Source organism: Hyperolius riggenbachi, chromosome 5 (assembly GCF_040937935.1).
Source record: "Hyperolius riggenbachi isolate aHypRig1 chromosome 5, aHypRig1.pri, whole genome shotgun sequence".
Classification (NCBI taxonomy): Eukaryota; Metazoa; Chordata; class Amphibia; order Anura; family Hyperoliidae; genus Hyperolius; species Hyperolius riggenbachi.
In genome coordinates, this window is record NC_090650.1 from 24,839,852 (window position 1) to 24,861,324 (window position 21,473).

The window sequence follows — 21,473 nt, forward strand, 5'->3', positions numbered from 1 at the left end:
GAATGGAAGTTGAAGGCTGCTACTAGCTCTCAAACAGTGATGTGGTTTCTTTCCACCATCAGAAAATGGTCTGACATAACAGGTTCTCTTTACACCTCTGTTCAGAAAGAGAATATGAGAAGGGATAGGTACCGTTCCTGTTCAGACAGAGGACATGAGAAGGGATAGGTACCGTTCCTGTTCAGACAGAGGACATGAGAAGGGATAGGTACCGTTCCTGTTCAGACAGAGGACATGAGAAGGGATAGGTACCGTTCCTGTTCAAACAGAGGACATGAGAAGGGATAGGTACCGTTCCTGTTCAGACAGAGGACATGAGAAGGGATAGGTACCGTTACTGTTCAGGCAGAGAGCATGAGAAGGGATAGGTACCGTTCCTGTTCAGACAGAAGACATGAGAAGGGATAGGTACCGTTCCTGTTCAGACAGAGAGCATGAGAAGGGATAGGTACCGTTACTGTTCAGACAGAGAACATGAGAAGGGATAGATACCGTTCCTGTTCAGACAGAGAGCATGAGAAGGGATAGGTACCGTTACTGTTCAGACAGAGCATGAGAAGGGATAGGTACTGTTCTCGTTCAGACAGAGCATGAGAAGGGATAGGTACCGTTCCTGTTCAGAGGACATGAGAAGGGATAGGTACCGTTCCTGTTCAGACAGAGAGCATGAGAAGGGATAGGTACCGTTCCTGTTCAGAGGACATGAGAAGGGATAGGTACCGTTCCTGTTCAGACAGAGCATGAGAAGGGATAGGTACTGTTCCCGTTCAGACAGAGGATATGAGAAGGGATAGGTACCGTTCCTGTTCAGAAGGAGAACATGAGAAGGGATAGGTACCGTTCCTGTTCAGACAGAGAGCATGAGAAGGGATAGGTACCGTTCCTGTTCAGACAGAGAGCATGAGAAGGGATAGGTACCGTTCCCGTTCAGACAGAGCATGAGAAGGGATAGGTACTGTTCCCGTTCAGACAGAGAGCATGAGAAGGGATAGGTACTGTTCCCGTTCAGACAGAGAGCATGAGAAGGGATAGGTACCGTTCCTGTTCAGACAGAGAGCATGAGAAGGGATAGGTACCGTTCCTGTTCAGACAGAGCATGAGAAGGGATAGGTACCGTTCCCGTTCAGACAGAGCATGAGAAGGTATAGGTACTGTTCCCGTTCAGACAGAGGACAGGAGAAGGTATAGGTACTGTTCCCGTTCAGACAGAGCATGAGAAGGGATAGGTACCGTTCCAGGATCAGCTGCCGGCTGGCCCGCGAAGCCTCTGAAGCTGCTCTGGCTTTCTCCAGCAGTTTGGCCACTTTGCTCTCCAGGTCGGCATAGAAGTCCTTCCCCTCCTGAGACTTCTTCATCAGATCCTCGTAGGCCTCATAGGAAGAGATGAGAGTCTGCACAGTGTGATTCCACCTAGAGGAGCGGAACAGCAATGACTGAACAATATACATTGTAACACCAAGAACAATGCAGTTATTCCAGTGTACAATATGGTTCATGTTCTTGAAACGTGGTACAGAATTCATCACAACAATGTTCTCCAATGTTCTATTGAAAAGGTGAGTAAAAGTAAAACTGATGAACCTATGGAGAGGAAAGGCCCTAAATCCCAGAGCCTTCCCGGTCTGTTGTCCCCTTGAGAGGAACCGGAGGATGCCGGGGGACCTTGCGGCCTAGGGGGACTGGAGGAAGCCCCAGGTAAGTACCAATTTCATTTTCAACGACTGTTCAGGGTCCCTTGAACTTATCTGGGGCTTCTTGCAGCCCTCCATCGTCATCCTGTGCCTGCGCCCGCCGTCCTTCTGCAGGCCTCAGGTCAGCAGCGGTGACCCCCTCAAAGCTGGCCGTACTTAGTGCCTCAGCGCTCCCCCAAGCACGGCAGGGTTCTGCGCATGTGCAGTGCAGGAAGCTAGCTACTGTGCATGCGCAGAATGCTTGTGCAGTACAGGAAGCTAGCTACTGTGCATGCGCAGAATGCATGTGCAGTGCAGGAAGCTAGCTACTGTGCATGTGTGTGTGAGTGTGTGAGTGTGTGTGTGTGTGAGTGTGTGAGTGTGTGAGTGTGTGAGTGTGTGTGAGTGTGTGAGTGTGTGAGTGTGTGAGAGTGTGAGTGTGTGAGAGTGTGAGAGTGTGAGAGTGTGTGTGTGTGTGTGTGTGAGAGAGTGTGTGAGTGTGTGAGTGTGTGAGTGTGTGAGTGTGTGTGAGTGTGAGAGTGTGAGAGTGTGAGAGTGTGAGAGTGTGAGAGTGTGAGAGTGTGAGAGTGTGAGAGTGTGAGAGTGTGTGTGTGTGAGTGTGAGTGTGTGTGTGTGTGTTGCTGCATCTTATAGTCTAAATGCGTGTGTGTGTTGCTGCATCTTATAGTCTAAATGCAGAGAGTTCCTGACTTGTGAACGTCTGCCAATACAAACCTCCAACCTGCCGCAATATTAAGTACTCCCAGTACTGTGCCCATGCAGAGGACACAGGGGGACACAAAGGGGCATAGAGGAGGACACAAGGAAGACAGAGGTGGACATATGGGGGGAGGACACAGGACACAAGAGGTACAAGATGGGGCATGAGGTACAAAGGGGGCATAATCTACAAGATACCCCTTCACCATGGATGCAGCAGGTTTAGTATACATACTTTTTTTCTCTAAACCTAGGTGGGTCTTATGGTCCGGTGCGTCATAGTCCGAAAAATACGGTATATCATGAATTTAAGAATACAAGGTTATATATCTGACACATATGCGCAGTAGCCTGCGACTGGCCACAACTGGCAAGCTTCGAGGGAGGTCACTGCTGCTAACTGGAGGCTTGTGGAAGGATGGCGCGGGACCAGGATGACTGCAAGAGACCCCCATGTAAGCCAAACTTTTTTTTTTTTAAGTGTTGGGGAACATTGAGTTTAATGGTTAGTGTTCAGACCTTTTGCATCAGTTGTGACCAGCGTAGGGACCGGTTTGTCCAATTCCTAATAAGCGGCCATCTTGGATTTCCTTCTTAACCAGCCTGGCGGTATGGACGAGCTCAGCTCGTCCATCACCGCCGGAGGCTGCCGCTCAGGCCCTGCTGGGCCGATTTGCATGAAATAAAGTGCAGCACACGCAGCCGGCACTTTGCCGGCCGCGTGTGCTGCCTGATCGCCGCCGCTCTGCGGCGATCCGCCGCGAGCAGCGGCGAAAGAGGGTCCCCCCAGCCGCCCGAGCCCTGCGCAGCCGGAACAAATAGTTCCGGCCAGCGCTAAGGGCTGGATCGGAGGCGGCAGACGTCAGGACGTCGGCTGACGTCGATGACGTCACTCCGCTCGTCGCTATGGCGACGATCTAAGCAAAACAAGGAAGGCCGCTCATTGCGGCCTTCCTTGTTTATTCTGGGCGCCGGAGGCGATCGGAAGAACGCCTCCGGAGCGCCCTCTAGTGGGCTTTCATGCAGCCAACTTTCAGTTGGCTGCATGAAATAGTTTTTTTTTTTATTAAAAAAAACCCTCCCGCAGCCTCCCTGGCGATCTTATCAGAACGCCAGGGTGGTTAAAGGGAACCAGAGAGGAAGCACCCTTGTGTATTTTACCATATATATATATATCAGTAGGAACATTAGAGAAAACACTTACCATGCTCTCTGTTTCATCCTCACTGCTAAAAGTGTCTGTTATCAGCTGTGATAAGAATCCCGGACTAAGCATTCAGTCTGGCTTTGCAGGGAAAAATTATAGCTGAGTCATTATAGCAGAGCCACAAGGGGGCAGGTTTGGGCTTGAAAAGACACCAGAGAAGACAGACTCAGCTATAATCTTTCCGTAGCAAAGCTAGACTGAATGCTCAGGCGGGGATTCTTGTCAGAGGTGATAACAGTCAGATTAAACAGAGAACAATGAAACAAAGAGCAGATTAGGTGTTTACTGTCATGTTCCCACTGATTTATAAGGTAAAATACAAGAGGGTGCTTCATCTCTAGTTCTCTTTAAAGGGATCCCGAGATGAGAGGGATATTGAGGCTGCCATATTTCCTTGTAAACAATGCCATTTGCCTGGCAGCCACGTTGATCTTCTGGCATAAGTAGAGTGAGTCAAAATCCTGGAACAAGCATGTGGCTGATCCAGTAAAACCAGAGTCAGGGTACCTGATCTGCTGCATGCTTGTTCAGGGTCTATGGCAAGAAAAAAAATAAAGACACTGGGTCAGGAGGACTGCCAGACAACTGGTATTGTCTATAAGGCAATAAATATGGCAGCCTCCATATTCCTCTCGCCGCAGGTTCTCATTAATGAATGTTGGGTGCCTGTCTGTCAGGCTAATGTTATGGCTTCAGCGGTGTCTTGGTGACACACGGAACAAGCATGCAGCCAGTGGGTCCGGGTCATACTGGTTCCGGGGTCAGTGATTTTAGGAGGTGTGGAAGCCAGAGGATCGGCACAAGAGAGATGATCAGCAAGATGCTCATAATTCTTGCTTGCATGTAAATGTAATGCAAATTGTAGGCAGCTTTGCAATTTGACCAAGACAAAATCAAATACTCTGGGTACTGAAAAAAAAAAGAAAAAAAACAAAAACAAAAAAACACAAACCACAGCACAACTCACCTGCTCCGCGTTCCCGCCACTGTCTTTTCCGCCCTGTCAGCTCCCTCAGCCCGCTGCTGTGTCCTTTCGTATCTGCCGGCATCTGCACCGCAAGGGCACTGACCCGGAAATACTTCTGGGTTACTTCTGGGGTCATCGCCATAGCAGAGAAAATGCCGACAGATACAAGTAAACACAGCGGCAGAACGGGAGAGCTGACAGCACAAAGGATGAAGGAACCCAGAGTAGGCGAGTTGTGCTATGGTTTTGGGGGCGTGGTCAGGGGCATACCTAGGGAGAAAAACTGCCACTTCCTCCCCACCCATATTCAAGGGACACAGGGGCACTGGACTGAAAGGGTGGTGCGGTTACATATGTCACAGCACCAGTCACAACACAGCACCTATATCAATTAAACCCCCTCAGTTCAGGGGTACTTTAAAGAGAGTCTGAAGCGAATAGTATGAGCAAAAATGAATCACCACATCCGCGCGGCAGAACAATGTATTTAATCCCCCAAACTCCCAGGGCAAAATTCCACAACTTTCCAGGTTGTGGATTTTGCTGCCAGGGGAGGCGGTGCTTTGTGCTGTAGCTCTGCCTTCAGTGCAGTCAATCTCCGCCTTTCCCCACCCCTCTCAGTTAAAGAAGACAGAAAGGCGGAGATCCGTGGAGATTGACTGGATTTAAATACATTGCTCTGTCGCGCAGATGCGGCGATACATCGTTGCTCATACTGCTGAAGAGGACTAGATAATAAAGGAGGTAATTTTATTCACTTCAGACTCTTTAAATCAGGTTCCTTCCCCTCCACCCAAGGCTAACCGATCTGGCTGGGGTTTCATTTTAGCGGCTCCTCACAGCGGACTCACTTCTGCTCGGAATCGGTGAGGACCTTCCGGATGGGAGCGTACTTCACGTTGGCCTCCGTCAGAGCCTTCAGGATGTTTTCTTGGGCCGAGAGGTTCTGGTCGATGTAAACCTTCAACTGGTCGTATTTCTTTAGCTGTTCAGCAAAGAGTTTCTGCAAGAGGCAGATTCAGATACTCGGCATAAGTGATAAATTATCGCAATATAAGAGCACCAATGTTTCGTCAGCTCTGGGAATAATACTTAATAAATCCAGCAAATGCATGAACACTCATTAAAGTTAAAAGGGGCCTCTCAGTTCTGAAAGATAACAAACAGCATAATAACCTTTATAGAAAAACATCTCTTTGTTATAGCCGATATAAATACTGCAACAAATCTGCAGTGTGTCTACTTCCTGCTTTCATGGAAGCAGACATAAGGTTAACATCCTGTGTTTACAAACTAGCAGCTCTGCCGAGGCAGCCAGCTGACACAGCTGAGAGATAAAATTACACTTAGCGATTAGTCACAGATGAGGGGGAATTAGACAGGCTTAACTCTCTAAATACATACAGGGTGGATTTCTCGGTTTTCTTTCTGTCCTACGCAAAAGTTCAAGTCCACTTTAAGCTACTGTATATTGCCGTCAGGAAAAGAAATTACTGAATATACTCGCATATAAGCTGACCCATGTATAAGCCAGGTACCCACTTTTCCCTCAGAAATCAGGAAATAGTGATTGACTCGTGTATAAGCCCCATCCCCAGTAGCCAGATGTGCCCCAAGTTACAGCTGTGTCTGAAGACACCACTAGATGGCATCATAGATACGAGACAGTGATTTCCACACAGGAAGAATCCCTGATCTTTGCACCGCTGACACGTTGCTTGCACGCTCTGCTGCACAAGCCGGGAACATGGGTAGTCTTGAGCAGCGCACTCTGCTGGCAAGAGCAGGATCACTAGTGCACGATCCTTACGCTCCTTTGCCAGTAACAAAACTTGCTCCATCATCTGTTCCGCTCCACTGACTCGCATATAAGCTGAGGGGGTAACTTTTCAGCACATTTTTTTGGGTCTGAAAAATTAGGCATATACATGACTATATGAGGTACATTTCAGCAACTTTACTATCATCCTCCCCCTCCTAAAAGGGCCCTGAATTCTTGCACAGGACAGAAGGAAAAGGGAGAAAAATGCACATACAGGACTTCTCACGCAGCAATAATATTTTTCAGTCTGACCTTCATTTCTGAGCGGTCAGTGGTGACCAGTGAGGTGGTGATGTCATCCTTCTGTATGGTGTCGCGCAGCTGCTGCTCCAGGGACATTCGCTGCTCCTTCATCTCCTGCACCTTCTTCAGGATCCTCTTCAGGTTCTGCAGCACCGACTTGTCATCTGCAAAGAAAACAGCCGCGTTGTTACTCAATATCCCTTTCACGGTCCTGTGTTAAAAGTGAATAATTGCTGAAAGCAACAATCGTTCATAAAGTGTGTGTGTGTGTGTGTGGGGGGGGGGGGGGGACATGGTCCCAATAACAGTGGGGTTTTTTTTTCCTATCCCTCGTTACGTTTTAACCCTAGCCTAGCAAGCCATTGTTAACCCCTGCAATACCTACGGTAAACCTGTTTATAAACTTTTAAAGACTGCTGACCTGTAGCGATCGGATGCGATCCCTAGGGCAAAAGATGTGCCTAGCAATGTATCTGTACAGCAGTATGGCCCCCAAACTGTCAGCCTAGCAATCGCATCCAATCACTACAGACACAAAGACTGGGGATAATGGTCCGCCACAAGCTCAGCTAGTAATAAAATATGGCATATGGGGTATCAGTTTCACTGGGAAGGGCTAAAGATTTTTATGTGTTTTATAACTGTGGGACGTGTCATGGGAAAATTAGTAAGGGTGAAAAATGGGGAAAGTATTTACTGCATTTTTGCCCAATTTTTTTCCCATAAAAAAGGACAATAAAATAAAATAGGGGAAACATTTTTTTACCCAAAGAAAGCCTAGATTGTACTGAAAAAAATATATTTACTGTATACCACTAAGATGGTATAAGTAATTAAAAAGTTACTGCTGTATCAATAAGACCCAGCTAAAGTGTCAAAAATGTCAGGAACCTTAAAGTGTACCCGAGGCAGTGCAGATGCGATAGAGAGGCATGTTCCCTGCTGCATGACATGCCTCTGTATCCCCTCCGCGCTGCTCTCTGCACCTTAACCCCTTGAAATCGCCGACATGCAGCATGTCCACAATCTCGAGGGGAAGGGAGGAGAGGTAGGCCTTGCTGAACGCCCACTTGGGGCGTTCCTGAAGCCCTTCCCCAGCTGTCATTGGGCAGCTCTGCCTCTCCACGGCTGCTCCCCGCCTCCTCCCTGCACGCTGCTCCTTGTGTGAGACAGAGTGGAGCTTCCAGTGCCTTGACCCCGGGGGATCACAGAAAATGAAACCAAGGAATTGCAGACCACAGGAGACGCGAGAATTGCAGCTATCTGGCAGCTTTTTTTTTAAAGCTGTAATCCCCACCTCAGATTCAATTTAAGGGGAAAAACCATGGAACGCGAACTGGCTAAAGAGGAACTGTAGTGAAAACAACAATGAATAAAATGGCTTATTTTTTTACAATATTCATTCCTACATTACTAGCTGATGCCCCAGTGTTGCCCGGGTATGTATTTCGCTGGTGTTGGCTCCGCACGCTTTTTATAACCCTAACACACAAACACTCAATGACCAAGTTTGTGAGCTTTGCGGTCTTTGGCATCATTAATTTGCATTGAAATGAAACAAATCTGATTGGCTGTTTTTGGCTCCACCCCCTTTTCTGAATTTGAACCCCAATGACCAACCGTACCAGGTTTGAGGCTTGTGCCATTAACAGTGCAAGAATGGCAGCAATTTAAATATTCCCCTTGAAAATTAATAGGTGAATTTTGATTGGCTTTTGTAGGCTCCACCCACTTTTATGAATATTAATCCCAGTCACCCAGTGGCCAACTGTGCAAAGTTTGAATGACTGTAAGAATGAGTGTAAGAATGGCTGCAGTTTACATTTTCCCAGTGAAATTTGTATTGGTCTCCACCCACCTTTTGGTTATGGGGATAAAAAGTATTCTATATGTTATTCTAGGTATTGTGCTATGTGTGTGCCAAATTGTATTCAAATCCGTTCAGCCATTGTTGCATGATCGAGTAACAAACATCTGAACTTTCCCATTTATAATATTAATGAGATTTAGTCAGTGTTTGCCCAATGTAAAATCTTTCCTCTCCCGGAGTTAACCCTTTTCAGCTGCGGGCAGCCTGATCTCATTTACATTCAGATTCAAAGCATCAATGTACTCATAGCTACTCGGTATGATCAGCCCTACAGACAAGATGGCGGCGGTCCTGCTCACCCTCGGTCAGGTTGGGGACAGGAAGCGCTTGCTGTAACTGATCCAGCGGGCCGCTGAGCAGCCTCAGGTTACTGATGTGCAGGTGCATGGCTTTGTGCAGCTCGGTGTTGGTGAAGCTGGCCTTCTCGTGCACCTCCATGTATTTAGTCCATTCCTTGTTCACCTCCGTCGTGGAGGGAGAGGGCGGAGCCGACGTGGCCGCCGCCTGCTTCCCAACCTCCTCCTGCAGCTTCTTCTCCTGCTTCTCATCCTCATCCAGCAGCTCCTTGATGTCCTTCAGGGAGGCCTCCACATCTGTGTACACTCCGGAGAGCACTAAAAACATGAAGCACCAGTTATGCCATTCCAGCTACAGACAACATTTCTATAAGACAAGGTCTAAGAATTCTCCTAAAATGCTCGCCTACTGAGCCAAAAAACAAACAAACCCTGTATACATGAAAAAAGGCTCCCGGAAAAAAGGGCGCAGGAGATTGCCACTAATAAAATAGTCGCTACAATTAACAATATTCTACTGCTGGATTCCGGTAAATTTTACCTATATTTTACAATGGGTAACCCTAACCCTACTCTCACACAGAACCCTCCCACTACCGATGCCTAACAGCTCCCCCTGGTGGTGCCTAACCCTAAGACCCCCCCCCCCTCCCAGTGGTGCCTAAGCACCACCTCCTGAACTTTAACCCCCCCCTCACGGAAGGTAAATTTCGGCACCCAGAGATGCCCAATTAGCTAATTGCGGCATTGCATAGCGGGTGCTCCGCAATTAAGTTCCGCAAGCCCCTGGCATCTGAAAACAATTTACTTTTACTGCCGCTAATCAGGTGCCTCAATTTACCTTCCTTGCCGTATATTGCAGCCATTATAAAAGCCACGATTTGCAACAAGGAAGGCAAATTTCGGCGGCGGGAGGTGCCACCATGCTCCCAAATTTCCATCCTTTGCCACAAAACGTGGCTTTTATAACAGGCGCCTATGGAGGTGTTTTTCCGTAAGGGCTCCTGCACCCTATTTTCTAGTTTCGAAATCCCACACCTGCCAATTAGCTGGAAAACTGGTTAAAGTGGATCCGAGGTGAACTTTTACCCATTGCACAATTGTGTTCCTTTCCTATTGTTTACAGGGCATTCCTCAAGCCAAATACATGTTTGTTTTAATACTCTAATTCCCTATAAACGAAATAAACCACGCCCACAGGTTTTCAGAGAGCCTTGGCAGTAGCAAGGGCTCATGGGAGCTCAGTCTGGGCAGGAGGTGGTGGTGTTACTAGCCATTGATTTGAGAGGGGAGGGAGGGAGGGAGGAGGAGGGGGGATTAGGTTTTTTTCACAGGCTGAGTGCTCAAGATGCAGATAAGCCTGCCTCTGTGTAATGTTTACAAACAACATGGCTACTGTCATTGTATCACAGGAAGAAATAATCATATTCTATTGAAGCTGTTTGCAGCTAGATTTGCTGTGTAAACTATCTAAACTTTAGATAAGGTATATAGACAAGTTACTCGTTATAGTTCGTTTTTAATCTCGGATCCGCTTTAAACTAACCAGCAACTGGAGATTAATACCAAAAAAAAAACTCATGCTCTCGATGTTTCACTACTACTAACTATTCTATATACTACTTTATACTCACTACTTCTACATAGTTATCCTATCTGCCTTTGTCATGAAGTAATGTTCTACGTGATGTACAGAGAAGCAGTTAAGCAGACACTGATGGCGCAAGCAGCGCTCACCCTGCATAGACTGCACCAGGCTCTTCACGGTGTCTGGCCGCACACTGAGCGCCGCACACTTCTCCATGAGGGCCGGAGGGATGTGGCTGTAAAGGTCTAGGTTGTCCACAGTGTCCGGATCCAGCTGAAGAGAGTCCATGAACTGGCTGCAGAAACAGGAAAATGTGACACTCCAACAAAACTGTTGAGTTTCCAACCTTTTAACAATTTGTGAAGTTAGATGCCACTCCATCTACCGCTACTGTACCCAGCTACAGTGGGGTGGACCACACCTTGTCCTTTCCACCCCACCCCAGCCATGCCAGAGAGTATAGCCTGCATCACAGAGAGTTATGCAACAAGGCCCGGATTTACATCACAGGAGCCTAAAGGTACATATGTCCTGCAACCTAGACCTCCCCCATGAACCTACAAACCCCAGCAAAACCATACCCCAAGTGTGCTGGTTGGCCCAGCTGTCACTTCTCCCCTACTTTCCTTGCCCATCATAGGTGTCCCTTAGGCATTAGGTAGTCAGAGGTACCCTCAGTTTTAAAGAGAACCAGAGACGAAGCACCCTCTTGTATTTTACCTTATAAATCAGTGGGAACATGACAGTAAACACCTAATCTGCTCTTTCATTGTTTCATTGCTCTCTGTTTAATCTGACTGTTATCACCTCTGATAAGAATCCCTGACTGAGCACTCAGTCTGGCTTTGCTACAGAAAGATTATAGCTGAGTCTGTCTTCTCTGGTGTCTTTTCAAGCCCAAGCCTGCCCCCTTGTGGCTCTGCTATAGTGACTCAGCTATAATTATTCCCTTGCGCAAAAGGTGGATCAGCGCAACACCAGGCCGCCTCCGAATGGCCTTGGAGGCCATTCGGAGGCGGCCTGGTGTTGCGCTGATCCACCTTTTGCGCAATTTTCGATTTTTCAATTTTACTTGGTAGCGCACCCAGGCTATGCATATACATAGGTTATGATTTAGTTAGTGTTAGGCCCCTCCCATGGAGGATTGACTTCTTCGCAGTGGGAGGGACGAGTACTTAATAGGTTGCATGCAAGCTGTTACAGGAAACCAACATCCTCCAGTAGTAGACAGGTCATGTGTATGCTCGGTGTGTATTTTATCCCACAAGTGGGGCTTGCACTCTTTTGCAGGTAGGCACTAGTCTGTTTTTTTAAGTAGCGCTGCTCATTTCCTTGCTATGTACTATAATTATTCCCTGCAAAGCTAGACGGAATGCTCAGTCCGGGATTCTTATCACAGCTGATAACAGACACTTTTAGCAGTGAGGATGAAACAGAGAGCATGGTAAGTGTTTTCTCTAATGTTCTTACTGATATACATGGTAAAATGCACAAGGGTGATTAGTCTCTGGTTCCCTTTAAGCTGCACTGTGAGTCCTATGGAGGAAAAGCGTTTTACAAATGTTATTGTTTTATTGAAAGTTGCCCCCGACTGAAAGGAGTCAGTGGAATGCTGAGAGCTGGGTGAGTAGCCTCATTTACACTCTCATCAGGGCTCTGCATAGGGAAGGAGGGAGGGAGGCACTCAGGGAGGAGAGTAAGCCACCTTTCCACTATCTGGCGCCTGAAGGCACGTGCCTACAGTGCCTCATGGTAAATCTGGCCCTGTATGCAACTCATATAAACACCAACCTGGCATAAAGCTATGTATACAAAAAATAAGACTCGTCACCCACAATCAGGAGTGCAACTCCAAAAGGCTTCCCGCCCCCCACCACAGAACCGGACCCTTTCCTAGCCCAGCCCAAGTGATACTGTACAGAGAGCAGAGTGAATGAGCACTGGAAGCTGCCCCCCCCCCCTTTCCACAATGGCAGTATTGTTTCTGAGGTCCACCCACAAGCCACCCCCCCCCCCCCCCGCCAGATTGGGCAATGGGAGTAACGAGGATCACTTACTCCAACACTTCATTCCTGGCATCGATCTTGCACATGATGTCACGCAGCAGCTTGGCCTTCTCCTCACTGGAGATTAAATAGAAAAAAAAACAACAACAAAACACAACAGCAAGTTTTAGCATAGCATTGAAGGACACTGTAAAAGGAACAATCCAATACTACAAACCTCGTGTCACTGCAAACACCTGAGCACAGGAAGAAAGCCACCCATCCAACCAGCACTGCCCTCAAGTTACTAGTGTTTATTTCAAAATTAAAGCAAGTATCCGGACGGCTGGATGTGATGGACAATAAACAGGTTTCACTGACCCCGCAAAGGATGTTAAGGCTGAATGCATGGGGGATAAAGGCTTGCTTGTCCTTCGTGTGTGTTTGTGTTTTATTTCTAGGTTGTAGATTTACAAGTTTTTAATCTCTTAAAGAGAAACTCAGACCAAGAATTGAACTTTATCCCAATCAGTAGCCGATACCCCCTTTTACATGAGAAATTATTCCTTTTCACAAATAGACCATCAGGGGCCGCTGTATGACTGATATGGTGGTGAAACCCCTCCCACAAAGGAATTCTGAGTACGTACTCTTGGCAGTTTCCCGTCTGTGAACCGTGTTGCATTGTGGGAAATAGCTGTTTACTGCTGTTTCCAACTGCCAAAAAAGCATGCAGCAGCTACATCACTTGCCAGCAGTAAAAATGTCACCATGTGATAAATGTCAGAATGTAAATCAGGGATTTAAAATATTTTACAACGGGCAAACACTGACTAAATCATTTATACATAATTATTGTAAAAATGAAGCACTTTATTACATTATTTTCACTGGAGTTTCACTTCAAAAGAACCACTCCAGTGAAAAAAAGCCAGAAGCTAAAATCTGACAGAACTGATAGGTTTTGGACTAGTCCATCTCCACATGGCGAGAATCTACTGTTTCTACAGCGGCCCCTGATCCCCCTCAGTGCTTTGGCGAGAGATCGACTGGCAGATCCTCTTAGCCCAAGCATACGCCAAGGGTATTGTTCTCCTACTCATCCCACTCACACAGTCATGTGACATGCCAATGCACCCCCCACCATAGCAGCAGAAAATGAGGCTAGCTTAGAGGCTAGCGACACGTTTGTGCAGAACACAGTCCCAAACAGCCACCCAAGAGATCGACCTGTACGAGCGGCTTCGGCTTATCAAGCATGACCGTATTTTTGCACTACGGCCGCGCTTCTGCATGAAAAGGGATGTGGCTACGATAATATACGCAGCATGCTCTTGGCTGATAGGCTACGGGGGTCCGTGCAGAGCAGGATCATCCACCAGGCAACCTAGGCAGGCGCTTGGGGCCTAGTGAGTGTCAAGGGGCGCACCTGCCACCTTCTTTGACCCCTCTCCACCTCAGCTTACCAAAAGTACCACAAGGGGGTCTTATCATCTTAATCCATTTCTGGGTCAGTGCACTGCAAATCAGAGACTTCCCTCTTTTAAGGGATTTTTTTTTTTTTTTTTACAGGGTACATTAATAGGTTATTCAAATTCAAGTCACACAGGAAGCAGAACTTTGCAGAAATGGAACAAGAACTTTAGAGAAAGCGCCACAGAACAAACCCCGCCTGCAGGGGGCGGAGTACTAGGAATAGAATAAAACTAAGCACACTGCGAGAGTAATCGGTAGTGCAGAAGACTGAGCGCGGTGATGTTTTCCAGGACTCCACCCACCTGTACAGCGATGACGCTTCGTGGGCCGCCATTGGTACAAGCTTAGAGAAGATGTCCGGTCCAGTCACTTCGGGGTCAGTGGGGTTCACAGGAAGAGCCTTCACGAGCGGCGCACCTGAGGGGGGGGGGACAAAGTACAATCATAAAAAAAAATAAAAAAAAAATAAAAAAACAAGAGGAAAATATGTGAAAAACAAGTGCAGAGAAATGAAAGGGTCCCTCATCCCAGTTCAGACACTCAACGTGATGCAGAAGCAAAAAACAAAATGTATTTTTGCAAAGGTGCCCAGAACTGTACAATTGTTAGTGAACAATTGCATTTTCATATTTGAAATGCATGAAATGAAAGAAGCTGGGGGGACAAATTGATCCATAATTATCACATAATCTGTCATTCCCTTAAAGGGAACCAGAGAGGAATGGAGCCTGGAAATAGTAAGAGCTTTTATACATACCTGGGGCTTCTTCCAGCCCCATAAGCCTGGATCGCTCCCACGCTGCCATCCTCCGTTTCCTGGAACCGCCGGTACCAGGTCCCGTCACTTCCGGCGGACGCGGCCAATTGTCCACATCACAGGGGCTCCCTCCATACCCGTTACGCATGCGGCTGCACAGCAGGCAGCCTCATGCGTACTTGTATAGAGGGAGCTCCGTGTGATGCGGAGAATCGGCCGCGTCCGCCGACCGACTCGGGGCGATGACGGGACTCGGTACCGGCGGATTCAGGCAGCAGAGGACGGCGGCGTGGGAGCGATCCAGGCGTATGGGGCTGGAGGAAGCCACAGGTATGTATAATAGCTTTTTTTTAACCTCTCTGGTTCCCTTTAACCTTTAGCAGCAAAATAATTTCCTTGCTTCTATTTAGTACTGTTGTAATGTGTCTTTCTGGCCAATTGTCACTAGAGGGCAGTGTGAGACAATAACAGAGGACTTCTGCTTTCAGTCTCTATATCCTCTGCTAGCAGAGAGACATCAAAGCATTCCAAGAATTTACAGCACGAGTTCTGCCGACTAAGGTCAAAAGCAGAGCACTTAACCCAAACGAGATAATGGTGGACTTCTCCGTAGATGCGCTCGCAAGCTGGATTCTTTAATGCTGAGGATCAATAAACTATGGTTTTTCCTCCCCCCTCCCAACAAGTGGATAGGAACACAGAGTTCACTTATCTGCGCTTCTCATGAGTCACGTGAACCCTCCCTGACCCCGCCCGCTTGTTTGGGTGCTCAGGTGTAGTAGCAGGTCAATTAGTGTTTCCGAATTTCAATGACCAGAGTTCAAACACCACATTAATAGGGACCCTGCAGGACGAGAGTACTGCGCTCTGCTCTTCCTCCACTGAAGCCAAGATTGCAGCTGGATGAATACAGGATTTATACAGATTTCAATATAATGAAGTTAATTAAAGATCATAAACTTTCTTCTATGTCATTTTTAGCTCACTAGGACTAGTGCTCACTTGCTCCAGGTTTACAACTGTTGGCAAACATGATCTGAATTCAAAGCTGGTGTGTTTACAGTCTGGCAATGATCTTTGCTAGAAAATGCTTTGAAGCCATCTCTGCTTAGATAACTTCTCAGCTGGCTAGCTGCACTCAAGAATGTCTTCTGATCAGTCAGGACTTTGCCCTCATCTTCTAAGAGAAGTGATATTGCAGATCAAATGCAGCACCCTTCCTATAGGAGGGGTAACTCTGCAGGTCAGGACTCTGCGGTCTTCCTATAGGAGGGGTAACTATGCAGGTCAGGGCTCTGTGGTATTCCTATAGGAGGGGTAACTCTGCAGGTCAGGACTCTGCGGTCTTCCTATAGGAGGGGTAACTCTGCAGGTCAGGACTCTGCAGTCTTCCTATAGGAGGAGTAGTAACTCTGCAGGTCAGGACTCTGCGGTCTTTCTATAGGAGGGGTCACTCTGCAGGTCAGGACACTGCGGTCTTTCTATAGGAGGGGTCACTCTGCAGGTCAGGACTCTGCTGTCTTCCTATAGGAGGAGTAACTCTGCAGGTCAGGGCTCTGTGGTATTCCTATAGGAGGAGGAGTAACTCTGCAGGTCAGGACTCTGCGGTCTTCCTATAGGAGGGGTAACTCTGCAGGTCAGGACTCTGCTGTCTTCCTATAGGAGGTGTAACTCTGCAGGTCAGGGCTCTGTGGTATTCCTATAGGAGGGGTAATTCTGCAGGTCAGGCCTCTGCGGTCTTCCTATAGGAGGGGTAATTCTGCAGGTCAGGACTTTGCAGTCTTCCTATAGGAGGAGGAGTAACTCTGCAGGTCAGGACTCTGCGGTCTTTCTATAGGGAGGGTCACTCTGCAGGTCAGGACTCTGCTGTCTTCCTATAGGAGGTGTAACTCTGCAGGTTAGGGCTCTGTGGTATTCCTATAGGAGGGGAAATTCTGCAGGTCAGGCCTCTGCGGTCTTCCTATAGGAGGGGTAACTCTGCAGGTCAGGACTTTGCAGTCTTCCTATAGGAGGAGGAGTAACTCTGCAGGTCAGGACTTTGCAGTCTTCCTATAGGAGGAGGAGTAACTCTGCAGGTCAGGACTCTGCAGTCTTCCTATAGGAGGAGTAACTCTGCAGGTCAGGACTCTGCAGTCTTCCTATAGGAGGAGTAACTCTGCAGGTCAGGGCTCTGTGGTATTCCTATAGGAGGGGTAACTCTGCAGGTCAGGACTCTGCAGTCTTCCTATAGGAGGGGTAACTCTGCAGGTCAGGACTCTGCTGTCTTCCTATAGGAGGAGTAACTCTGCAGGTCAGGGCTCTGTGGTATTCCTATAGGAGGGGTAACTCTGCAGGTCAGGACTCTACAGTCTTCCTATAGGAGGGGTAACTCTGCAGGTTAGGGCTCTGTGGTATTCCTATAGGAGGGGTAATTCTGCAGGTCAGGACTCTGCTGTCTTCCTATAGGAGGGGTAACTCTGCAGGTCAGGACTCTGCTGTCTTCCTATAGGAGGTGTAACTCTGCAGGTCAGGGCTCTGTGGTATTCCTATAGGAGGGGTAATTCTGCAGGTCAGGCCTCTGCGGTCTTCCTATAGGAGGGGTAATTCTGCAGGTCAGGACTTTGCAGTCTTCCTATAGGAGGAGGAGTAACTCTGCAGGTCAGGACTCTGCTGTCTTCCTATAGGAGGAGTAACTCTGCAGGTCAGGGCTCTGTGGTATTCCTATAGGAGGGGTAACTCTGCAGGTCAGGGCTCTGCGGTCTTCCTATAGGAGGGGTAACTCTGCAGGTTAGGGCTCTGTGGTATTCCTATAGGAGGGGTAATTCTGCAGTCTTCCTATAGGAGGGGTAACTCTGCAGGTCAGGACTCTGCTGTCTTCCTATAGGAGGAGTAACTCTGCAGGTCAGGACTCTGCAGTCTTCCTATAGGAGGAGTAACTCTGCAGGTCAGGGCTCTGTGGTATTCCTATAGGAGGGGTAACTCTGCAGGTCAGGACTCTGCGGTCTTCCTATAGGAGGGGTAACTCTGCAGGTCAGGACTCGGAATAACCAACACAACAAACTAAAAACTCTCCTCATAATGAGGTGTATATAAAAAGATATTCATCGCACCTTTTACAGCCTGCAGCGTATCCAGTGCCGGCACAGATTCGTGGTAGACAAAATCGTTGTCCTTCTTGGCAGAATTAAACCTGTTAAGGGAGACACCACAATCAATCATCCCTGTAGACGTAGATTTAGGGCTCGTTTCCATTATGCAGCGCAAGAGCTGTGCGTCAGCGTGGTTTTGCGTTGTGCAATTGCACTGGAGACAGCGCTTGCGGTCCCATGTACACTCGCCCCAAAATGCGTGCAACCATGCGCAGTGATTCAGTGGTGAATTGCAGCACATGTATGGAAACAGCAGACAGCGCAGTCTTTGCTCTCTCTGATGTCTCTGATCTAGTTTCCATAAGCGCGGCTAAAAGCGTGCGTATGGAGATGAGCCCCTATTCTAATTGAACTTGCACAGGAGGTGAAGGAGCAGATATGGAGTACGGCTAGGCGCACACACTGCAAAAAAAAACCAAGTTGAAAAGTCTTGATTTTGACACCGGACAGAAGACATATGTTCTATAAGCATTGTTATTATGACATGTCTGATGCAGCGGACATGCGTGATCGGGTGTCCTGCTCTGTGGACGGTGACCGCGCATGCGCGTTATCGCACAAGTTATGTGTGATCCAAGCCTAAAGCCAGTCCATACACTGTAAACAGGAGCTGGGACAGCACAATGGCCATATTGAATAGACTCAGATGTGCCAGGAACGGCCCATCTTTTCCCTGAACACATGCCAATTCCTCCAGCATGCAATGTTCTTCCTGTCCAGTAATGGTAACCCTGTGTGTGCGCTCAACAGAGCCCTCCCTCTAAAGCCGACATCCCCCTTTATGTCCTCCCACCCCTCAACTGATGCATTATTCAATACAGACCTCAGAGGAACGGACAGTAAGGCAAGTATGTAAAATTCAATTGTAGGTACATCATGTCTTTATTTTAACTACATTTACTAGGTTTACTTTAACCTGCTGGGCGGTCTGGACGAGCTCAGCTCGTCCAGTACCGCCGGAGCCTGCCGCTCAGGCCCTGCTGGGCCGATTTGGCTCAAATAAAAAGCAGCACACGCAGCCGGCACTTTGCCAGCTGCGTGTGCTGCCTGATCGCCGCCGCTCTGCGGCGATCCGCCGCGAGCAGCGGCGAAAGAGGGTCCCCCCAGCCGCCTGAGCCCAGCGTAGCCGGAACAAAAAGTTCCGGCCAGCGCTAAGGGCTGGATCGGAGGCGGCTGACGTCAGGAGATCGGCTGACGTCGATGACGTCACTCCGCTCGTCGCTATGGCGACGATGTAAGCAAAACAAGGAAGGCTGCTCATTGCGGCCTTCCTTGTTTATTCTGGGCGCCGGAGGCGATCGGAAGAACGCCTCCGGAGCGCCCTCTAGTGGGCTTTCATGCAGCCAACTTTCAGTTGGCTGCATGAAATAGTTTTTTTTTTAATTAAAAAAAAACCCTCCCGCAGCCTCCCTGGCGATCTTAATAGAACGCCAGGCAGGTTAAAGTGGGATAAAACTGACATAATATTCAACATAAATGCGTTTTCCTACCTTTTTATTACCCATACAGTTTCCATATTTGCTTTTGTGCACAAGTAATATTGTCTGTTTACAAAATACAAATTCCCAAAGTACAGGTTGTCTGCTCTGATAGCTGCCGTTGCATTTTATTGCATAGCTGCTGTATTTATACAGTATATTAAAATGTATCTAGTGATCACTTCTCAGCTCTCTGCTTCTCCAGCAGAGGGAGCTAATTTTCAGCATAGCTAGGATTGTAGCAGACAAAGGAACGTAAACAAAAGATAATGTCATCACCTGATGTGACCATAAGCTGCCCACTGAAGCAAGGCGCTTTCCACTGAAGAACAAAGTGCTGTGTTTAACTGAATGCTGTTCTGCTACAAAATGTTTAGTTTAGTAGTAGATTTGATGCTGTATTCTTTCAAAACAAAGAAGAAACGCTCATTTTAATAACACTTAAAGTGAACCTAAAGTCACTTAAAAAAAACGAGATTAACTCACCTGGGGCTTCCCTCAGCCCCCTGCAGACGATCGGTGCCCTCGCAGCTCCGCTCCGATGTCCCAGGACCCGCCGGCGAGCACTTCCGGTTTGGCCGTCACCGGCCGACAGGGATGGGAACGCGAGTGATAGGGGGCGATATACAGGCTGGGAACGCGAACAATCACTCGCGTTCCCATCCCTGTCGGCCGGTGACGGCCAAACCGGAAGTGCTCGCCGGCGGGTCCTGGGACATCGGAGCGGAGCTGCGAGGGCACCGATCGTCTGCAGGGGGCTGAGGGAAGCCCCAGGTGAGTTAATCTCGTTTTTTTTAAGTGACTTTAGGTTCACTTTAAAGGATACCCGAAGTGACATGTGACATGATGAGATAGACATGTGTATGTACAGTGCCAAGCACACACATAACTATCCTGTGTTCCTTTTTTTCCTTTCTCTGTCTGAAAGAGTTAAATATCAGGTATGTAAGTGGCTGACTCAGTCCTGACTCAGACTGGAAGTGACTACAGTGTGACCCTCACTGATAAGAAATTCCAACTATAAAATGCTTTCCTAGCAGAAAATGGCTTCTGAGAGCAAGAAAGAGGTAAAAAGGGGAATTTCTTATCAGTGAGAGTCACACTGTAGTCACTTCCTGTCTGAGTCAGAACTGAGTCAGCCACTTACATACCTGATATTTAACGCTTTCAGACAGAGAAAGAAAAAAAGGAACACAGGATAGTTATGAGTGTGCTAGGCACTGTACATACCCATGTCTATCTCATCATGTCACTTTGGGTATCCTTTAAGGGAACACCTCAGGAAGTCGCACAGCTCCATTGTGCTGAGGAGGTGATAGCCTAAAACTGACCTGTATTTTACCTCAATAGTTCTGCAGGAAAACAAGCATGGAAAACTGAAACCTCTATCAGAGTTAACATTAAAATGAAGTTACAGCTTTTACATGATAAACTTACTTTCCCCCAATCACATCCATGGTGAAGCGAAGGGCTTCCTGGACGGTGGACGGCTGACCCTGCAAGAGAGGAGGATGCTGGTAAGTAGGCAGAGACACCAGCCATAACACACAAAGCATCACACAGAAAGGTGACAGGTACTCAATGCTGGAATGTGAGATCAAATGAGCCATGTAGGTGAAACAACCTTACCTTGGACTGTTTTATTGCTTCACTGAGTTTATCTAAAGCGCTCTGTAAGTAGGCAACCTGAAATTAGAGCAAAACCGTGTCAAGGAAAGCACTTCAAACACAAGAGGCTGCAGTACTTACAACACAGCCGAGAGGTGACGCACATCTCAAGCCTAGGAAGCCATTTAAGCATTAAAGGACACCTTCTGTGCAAATTTGTAAACATATACACACCAGTATAAGCTGACCAAGTATAAACAGACCCCCAACTTTTATCCACCCCCCCCAAAATATAGAAAAATAATAGACTCGAGTATAAGCCGGGAGTAGGATATGCAGCAGCTACTGGTGAGTTTCAATCGTTAAAAATAAACAAACACAGGATGTAACAACTTGCACCAACCATCTGCCGTTTGCGGTCAGGTGAGTGATGTACATGCTCCTCCTTCCTGCCCACCCCCACCTCTTGCCAGAGGCAAAGCAGCATGTATAGCTAAGGGCCTGTCCCCTACCCCCCACGGATAGTGATCCTTTAAGACCAAACTTTGAACAAAGTTTTGTCTTCGACAGTCTAAAACCTATCCAAATAGCTGTCGTATGGCCTTTATTTCTAGTATAAGGTCTTAGCTATACTTGACCAGTTCAGGCTAGTGTACAT

The 21,473-nt window shown here is 47.7% G+C and overlaps 1 protein-coding gene across 1 annotated transcript in view; it reads right to left on the bottom strand.

Moving 5' to 3' along the window:
• The window catches only part of PTPN23 (protein tyrosine phosphatase non-receptor type 23), a 74,035-nt gene that overhangs the window by 28,075 nt on the left and 24,487 nt on the right, over positions 1-21,473 (bottom strand). Inside the window, exons 10-19 of the mRNA XM_068235193.1 lie at positions 20,837-20,893; positions 20,645-20,703; positions 17,691-17,770; positions 14,147-14,261; positions 12,441-12,506; positions 10,533-10,678; positions 8,799-9,113; positions 6,639-6,793; positions 5,416-5,567; positions 1,231-1,410 (exon numbers count right to left, since the gene is read on the bottom strand). Of these exons, the coding sequence (XP_068091294.1) occupies positions 1,231-1,410; positions 5,416-5,567; positions 6,639-6,793; positions 8,799-9,113; positions 10,533-10,678; positions 12,441-12,506; positions 14,147-14,261; positions 17,691-17,770; positions 20,645-20,703; positions 20,837-20,893 (1,325 nt within the window). The remainder of the gene's footprint in view (positions 1-1,230; positions 1,411-5,415; positions 5,568-6,638; positions 6,794-8,798; positions 9,114-10,532; positions 10,679-12,440; positions 12,507-14,146; positions 14,262-17,690; positions 17,771-20,644; positions 20,704-20,836; positions 20,894-21,473) is intronic.